Source organism: Equus quagga, chromosome 12 (genome assembly GCF_021613505.1).
Source record: "Equus quagga isolate Etosha38 chromosome 12, UCLA_HA_Equagga_1.0, whole genome shotgun sequence".
In the NCBI taxonomy this organism is placed as follows: Eukaryota; Metazoa; Chordata; class Mammalia; order Perissodactyla; family Equidae; genus Equus; species Equus quagga.
Window position 1 is genome coordinate 7,861,704 of NC_060278.1, and position 8,000 is coordinate 7,869,703.

Genomic DNA, 8,000 nt, shown 5'->3' on the forward strand with positions numbered 1-8,000 from the left:
GTTTTTCATTCCCAATATTTGATAAACACCTTTTCTCTAAAATACTGACAATACATGTCCATGCTGGGTAGGTCCTGTCTGATGTCGGTTCCTCGGGGCTCTGGGTTGACACTAAAGTTTCTGTCGTTGTAAAATCTTCTGACATTGAAATGTAGGCTCTGAAATTACTTCAGTATGTTGCAGTGTAAGGAGTTATTGTACTTACTATTTATAAATTTAAAGGTTTCTCGATAAAAGTAATAAATGATTACATTGTCTTAGGATTTGGCTCACTTACATTTATGGATGTAGTTATATAGACTTGTCATATAATCAACTAAACAGTTCTCCTCTTTCCCGTAGCTGTTTTAATACTGAAATATCCCTATATTGATAAGTTATCAATTCAGGACTAATTATTCTGAAATTAAGGTATGGTGGGATTTTTGACTCTTGTCAGAGCAGTTTCGTTACAAGCAAATCAGAGAGATAGTATTAGAAATTATGACTTCTGAAGAACTTGGAGTTCAAGAGGGTGATTTTTCATTTCTGGCTGGGGTGAAAGAAGCAACATAGAACAGCATTGGATAAACCGGTTGTGGAATGTTGGCACTCATGTGAAGTGATGTAATTGCCTAGCTAACAATTTTTTTTTAAAACTTCCTTTTGTAGGAAGAAGACTTTCAAGAAATGATTAAATCTGCACAGATAATGGAAAGTCAATATGGTCATCTTTTTGACAAAATTATAGTAAATGATGATCTCACTGTGGCATTCAATGAGCTAAAAACAACTTTTGACAAATTGGAGACAGACACCCATTGGGTTCCAGTGAGCTGGTTACATTCATAACTAAGGGAAATTCCCATAATCATTTTTCTTTTGGTAGAGTGCATGATTAAATCAGTTACCGTTTTGGTGGGAGGGTTTTTTAGTCTATATCACTGCTATAGATGTGCAATCTTGGTTAAAACTGATTGTTGGTTTTGTTTGTATATTTTTACAGCTTTATTTCAAACACAATGTTTGAGTATAAGATCCCAAATCAAAATTTGCAGAGTACTATATTCTGAGCAAAGCTTTGAACCTTCTGGTTGTCTTTAATATACAGCTCTAGCTCCGAGATAAGGTTGAACTTTTTAGAGAGGCGTAGCTAGAGGATATATATTGGAGTTCAGCGCTTCAGCTGGACTCAGACATGGTCACTGCCATCAGGCTCGCATGTTAGCAGGAGAAGGTGTTAACTTGGCTGCCTTGAGCAGCTCCAGACAGAGGGGACAGCTTTGCTGTTTTTTTTGGTGGGTCATCATAGGTTCACCTGGGCTGGCAATAAGGAGGAGTCTTCCTACTATTCTAAAAGTACAACCTTTTTCTTACATATACACAATGTATTCACAGTGTGTACATTTAAAAATCTTAAAGGAATTACTGAAAATTTTCCTTAGTGACTGGTCTTCATGTTATAGCTTGAGAAGGCCATATGAATACATATAATGACTCAACAAATTTTAAACGTCTATCTTCCCTTATTAAATATTATTATACATATAACTAAAAACCTTTCCTTACAGCATTAACCTTAGTAAGAATGATGATATCTTGGGGCAAGTAATAATTACGAAAGATATTTTTATTTGTAAATATTCAGACAACATTTATGGAGTCACCAAAAGGGTTTTTTTTTAGCTGACTTTGGCTTTTCCCCATAAATTATAAGAATGTGATTCCTATTCTAAAAGTAAATGTTTTACATGTTACTGATATATACGTTAAATAAAATGTGATCATTTGTCACATATGTGCAATTGATCACCATATATTGAAATTTCACTAACATGTATTTTAGAAAACTTTCCATGTAATGTTAATTTATTTCTTCATCATCAAAAGAATTCTTAACACTGGCTAGATACCATCCTAATCTTCCCATTTTTAAGGAATTTTAAGAAAGACTCTTATATTGTAGATATTTAGATGGGATCTCTCATTTTACTTAGATACTACTGATCTTCAGCAAGTAACTTATATCGCTTAAAATGCTAGAAATGTCCTGCCATTCTTGCACGCGGTAAGACCCTGCCAATCCAAAGTCATTGCATCTGTGACTTTCAAACAGAAAAAAAAGACTTTTTGTTGATTTGTAAAGAAAGTTTAGATGTCATGTTTAAAAAAAAAATAGAATGTAGTAAAATTTTATATATTTATGAAATATTTGAAAAGCATATTTTTTTAATTATCAAATGGGGCTATTCATAAGATAAACTGATTGTATGTAAAGATGTCCTAATTTAAAATAGTAGTTTTATAAGTCAGGGTCAACATTCCATGTAAATATTTGACCTTATTTGTACACAGATAGATCCGCACGTGTTATATGTGCACTGCACATTTGATAGCATTATCCACTGGATTTCCTTCAGACCTGTCAAATTTCATGTTAGAAACAGAGACAGAGACTACTGGACTGGCCTTGAACACCAAAATAGCTAGATAATTGATCAGACTAAATGTTACTTAACAACATCATCCAAACAGTGAGTTCCAAGTTTATTAGCTAAATAGCAAGCAATTTAGTTAAAAAAAAAAAAGTGGGGAAGAGGGCTGCCAAATCTGATATAAAGCCATCCTTTAACGTTGTGTGGCCGGTCTAAGAAAAGACAAGTCTTCCATACAGAGTTTGGGTAGAATATTCTCCTCTTGAACATTGACTAAAATTTCCCATAAATCAAGATTTCCTTTACAAAGAGTAATGGGAAATGTATAATAATTTAGGCAATCATCTGAATAATTTAGGCAGCCCACATTCTTTGTTCTGAAACACCTACATCGAGTTTTTTTTAATTTGCAGATAGTTGCCTGAATTCTTTACTATGGGGTAGAGATAATAGTGGAAGGCAGTGGAAACTGAGTCCTTTGTATTGGTGGTGGTAACGGGGGTAATAAAAAGATAACTGTCCAGACCTTTCTCCCTTTTTACATTAGAGCTGAACAATATTCTTAAAATAAAAGGGGCACTTTGGTAATTTGAGAAATCTTTTTTCAGGTAGCAAACATGGTCTGCAAGTGACATTTACATGGCCATCTTGATGCTTAGCGATTTGGTTAAAATTTAATAAGGCAGGGCCAACTCCAAGGGCCTGTTGGTCACTGTAGCAAAAGGCCCTTGATTCTGTACTTTCTGCACCCCCAACCAGCAAGGAGACTCGCACATGCTCCCCTCACTCTACTAGTTCTTTCACCAGCTGGCACCCAAGACAGAGTGTCAGCCACTATTGAGAAAAGACGAATGTTTACATTTTTTAGGTCCATATATTTAAAATCCAAGATCAAGAAGGAAATTCTATATTCCCATGATTAACAAATTAGAGTAGGTTAAAAATAAGGTGAAGTTGAAATCTAATTTTTTACTATTATTTTACTTACCAATATAGATGTTCTTGATATCCTTAAGGCTGGCATTCCTGGTATCACGTAGTGATTGAATGTATCTAAACTGTAATAATTTAAAGTTGACAAATGTGTAAACTTCTCAGATCTACAAAACTATGTTGTTAAAAGCTTCCTGAAGATATAGATTTTTATTATTTATTTTCTTTTTGACTAGTAAGGATTTATAAATAAATGTAATGGAAAACCTTTGATCTTAATAAAGTATCTTCAAATTATGTGTGTACTTTCTTGAAAATTGTTTTTGCACTTGGGTATCTTTTATATTGTTTCCCTTGGTGGAACAAATTCTGTTTTCTTCTGTGATACCTAGTATTTGAACTTGCCATGTCTAAAATTAAATTTCATATCGATTTCAATCAAACATTTATTGGCTTCCAGTTAGCTTGTTGGAGAGATGGAATTCACTAGTCTTGCTCTTACCCATACAGTGCAGACGTTTACAGATGTAGAGAAACCCAGTGGGATGGATGATCTGGGCCCATCCATGATGGGAGCGCCCTTCCCCCGCTCCTCCCCGTCAGGAATCAGAGTGTTATGCACATCCTCTTCAATAACAGTTGGGCAAAGCTAAACTTGTTCTGCTGTACATATGAGGACAAACTGCCACCTGCTTCTACAGACAAGCTAATTAGTACTGGCCTTGCTTTAATAGTTGAGCCAATTAGCCTCAGCTCTGCTTCCACTGAAAGGCTGCACCGGGTAGCAGTTAGGAGCTTGGGGTCTGGAGCCAGAATTCTTGAGTTCAGATTCTGGTTTTGCCTATTACCAGCTTTGCAACCTTGAGAAAGTCATTTAATCTCGCTCGTCCTTATTTTCTCATCAGAAAAATGGAGATAATAATAGTGCTAAATAGCGTGATATTTAGGACTTGCTTCAGAATTCTCCAGCCATGAACAAAAAAAGGAATCAATGATGCGAAAATAATAATAATAATAGTGCTTACCTCATCGGATTATCGTGGGCATGAAATGAAAGACTTTTCCATGTAAAGTACTTGGAACAAAACCTGGAATACAAGTATCTAATAATTGAGCTCCTGTTTTGTAATGATCATTGTCACATCACAATTTTTAAAAAACTATATAAAGATTCCTACTCTCACCCTAAATAAATAGTCCCTCTATTAATAAATTCACTGGGAGTGTCCTAATAATTTCTTACAAACTTTATTATTAAAAAAAAATTCCATTACTTCCAAGTGATACATCAGGACCTAATTAAATAATCCTCAATAGGAATTTTTTTATTTTTAAGATTTTTTATTTTTAAAACTATTTGAAAAATTTTTATTAGCCACTGTTATGCAATGTAATTGATATCAATTTAACAGAAATGTCCATTAATTGTATTAATGCCCTTTCTTCTGCTACCACCCTTCCTTTCCAGATGCTTGCTCATTACACGTAAGCTTCTAGAGGGCAGGAAACATTCTATTTTCTAACAGCTATCTTATACACATACACCTGCAGAGGCCTAAAGACTGCCAGACCAAATTGTACTTATTAATCATCAGTGATGAATCCTCACAACTACCTTACGTGGAAGACAGGATCTTCCTATTTTACAGTTGAGAAAACAGAGGCGGGGCTTAACTACCTTGCCGAAGGTGACAGAGTGATGCGTAGTGGAGTCAGCGTTTGACTCATGGCCTGGCTGCCTCCAACTCCATGCTATTTTCACTGCAGTGTGCTTCCTGGTGATGCTGTAACTTGAGCTAAAGCTGGAAACAGGTGAGATTGGTAATTAGGAGAGTGATTGTTCATCCTTTTTATGCATATGCAGTTTACAAAGCGTTTTCTCAGAACACTGTTGCTTAATCAGGCATAACTTGATGTCTCTATGCCTGTATGAGTGGGTCAACCTTCATACAGCGGCTACTATCAGAGCATACAAAAACTTATATAGCATAATATGTGATTTTCTGTTTAGTCTCCCTGAGTCCCAGTCCTTAGTGATGAACCATGATTGGTCTAAGTCGGTCATGACAGTCTCTGCGGGGATTGATCTGAGCTGGTCATGCTGCTCCAATTCCAGGTTACGTCTGTTGGAGGAGCTATGAGTAAGAGTTGTTTCCCTGATTTAAACAACTGCATGAGGTAAAAATCTTTTATGCCCCTGCCCCCATCCTTCCTGTTTGAGATGCTTGAATTACATGGTGCTGCTTACCAATATGACAGCCATAATCCTACCCTAAACCAGAGGGTGATAAAGGCCAATCTATGGAGGATGACCAAGAAGAAAAAGGAAGATTTTAGTCCATAAAATCATTGAACTGCTGAACCAATCCTAGGACCTCCTTCTCATTGCTGAATAAACAGTAAATGTTCTTATGCACTATTGGTGGGAATGTAAATTAGTGCAGCCACTATGGAAAACAGTATGGAGGGTCCTCAAAAAATTAAAAATAGAACTACCAGGACTGGCCCGGTGGCATAGCAGTTAAGTACACACATTCTGCTTCGGCACCTTGGGGTTCACTGGTTCAGTTCCTGGGCACAGACCTAGCACCACTTATCAAGCCATGCTATGGCAGGCATCCCACATATAAAATAGAGGAAGGTGGGCACAGATGTTAGCTCAGGGACAGTCTTCCTCAGCAAAAAGAGGAGTATTGGCAGTGGATGTTAGCTCAGGGCCAAACCTCAAAAAAAAAAAAAAAAAAATAGAACTACCATATGATCCAGCAATTCCACATCTGGGCATATATCTGAAATGAAATCACTATCTCAAAGAGATATCTGTACCCCATGTTCACTGCAGCATCATTCACAATAGCCAAGACAAGGAAACAACATGTGTCCACCAACATGAATGGATAAAGAATGGAGATATAGATATATAGAGATACAAGAATATTATTTAGCCATCAAAAGAGGAAATTCTCCCTTTTGTGACAATATGGATGGACCTTCAGGGCATTATGCTAAGTGAAATAAGTCAGAGAAAGACAAATAAGTTCTCACTTATATGGAATCTAAAAAAGCTGAACTCCTAGAAATAGAAGGTAGAATGGTAGTTGCCAGGGGGTGGGGGAAATGGGGAGATGTTGATCAAAGGGTACAAACTTCCAGCTATACGATAAGTTTCTGGGGATCTAATGTCCAGCGTAGTGACTGTGGTCAACAGTACTCTATTATATACTTGAAAGTTGCTCAGAGAGTAGATCTTCAATGTTATCACCACACAGGAAAAGGTAATTATGTGAGGCGATGGAGGTGTTCACCAACATTGTGGTAATCATTTCACAGTACGTATGTATCAAGTCAAAACATTCTACACCTTAAACTTACATAATCATGTATGTCAATTAGATCTCAATAAAGCTGGAAAAAAAGTGTTCTGCTGGTTAAGTCACCATTAGACTGTTGTTTACTTGCTGCTGAAAGCACTCCTAAGGGAAAGCACTATCCATGAGCAACTCAGGCCATCCCAAATATTTTTCTTTTTGCTCACCTCTCACATACCCTGCAGTGACATACTGATTGAACTTTAAAACACTCTGGAGGGCGTCTGCCAGCATCTGTGTTGGCACACCTGTGCTGGGTCACAACAATGGCTGCCACCAGTGTCTTGGTCTCTGGAGAGGTCTCACCTCTCACTGAGATGCACCCAGAGCCTTCTGGGTGGATATCTAATCATACCAGCTCATATGCTGAAGACTACCCTTCCTCCATTGAATTGCCTTTGCACCTTGGTCAAAAATCAGTTGTCTAAATATGTGTGAGTTTATTTCTGAACTCCCTATTCTCATCAGTTGATTGTCTTGATGCCAAAACCACATGGTCTTTATTATTATAGCTTTATAATAAGTCAAAGTCAAATACTGCAAGTCCTTCAACTGTGTTCTCCTTTTTCAAGTTCGTTTTGGCTGTTTTAGGTCCCTTGCATTTCTATGTGAAATATACTTGTCAACTCCCCGAGAAAGACAAAAAAAAATTTTAAAGCATTTTGATCATTGAAGAAATAAAAATGAAACTGCAGATAATTTGGAAAATAACAATGAAACTATCAGCATCTATGGAATGTCGCCAAAACTGAGCTCAGGAAAATTTGTTGCTTTAAAAGCTATCCCAAGGAAAAAAATAAAAATAAACATTGGCCCAAGCAACTCGGGAAAGAATAACATGAGTGATATTTTGGCTAGGTTATAATATACACTGAATTTTCCAGGAATGCACTTCCATGTAAATCAAAGGAAGATTGTACTTCATTTTTTTCAGAACTTGACCAAGAGTTTTTCACCATGTTGGAACATCACATCACTAATGGCAATACCACTCGTGGCGTCTGACTCTCCAATGCAGCGTGTCAGTACACACCTGCTGTGGCGTGCGCAGCGGCTGCATCCATTTGATTACTGTTGTCTTTAGGGAAGTGCCGCTTGAGCATTTACAGATCAAAATGGGTGTTATTTTACTTTCAATTGGCTTTATTTCTCCCTTACTTTACAGTGGGGTTTCTTTTTAACTTTGCAGATTAACTATGGATTTCATCTCAGGATAGCAAAAGGGATATTACAAAATTTCTCCTGCAGAAAGGGATCACTGAGCATGACAGGGCCGATTATTGCT

The 8,000-nt window shown here is 36.9% G+C and overlaps 1 protein-coding gene across 2 annotated transcripts in view; it reads left to right on the forward strand.

The window, feature by feature from the left end:
• The window catches only part of MPP7 (MAGUK p55 scaffold protein 7), a 241,481-nt gene extending 237,837 nt beyond the window's left edge, over positions 1-3,644 (forward strand). For both annotated transcript variants that reach the window (XM_046678620.1, XM_046678621.1), the window contains exon 17: positions 652-3,644. In XM_046678620.1, the coding sequence (XP_046534576.1) occupies positions 652-831 (180 nt within the window). In that variant the 3' untranslated portion in view covers positions 832-3,644. The remainder of the gene's footprint in view (positions 1-651) is intronic.
• Positions 3,645-8,000: the final 4,356 nt, after the last annotated feature.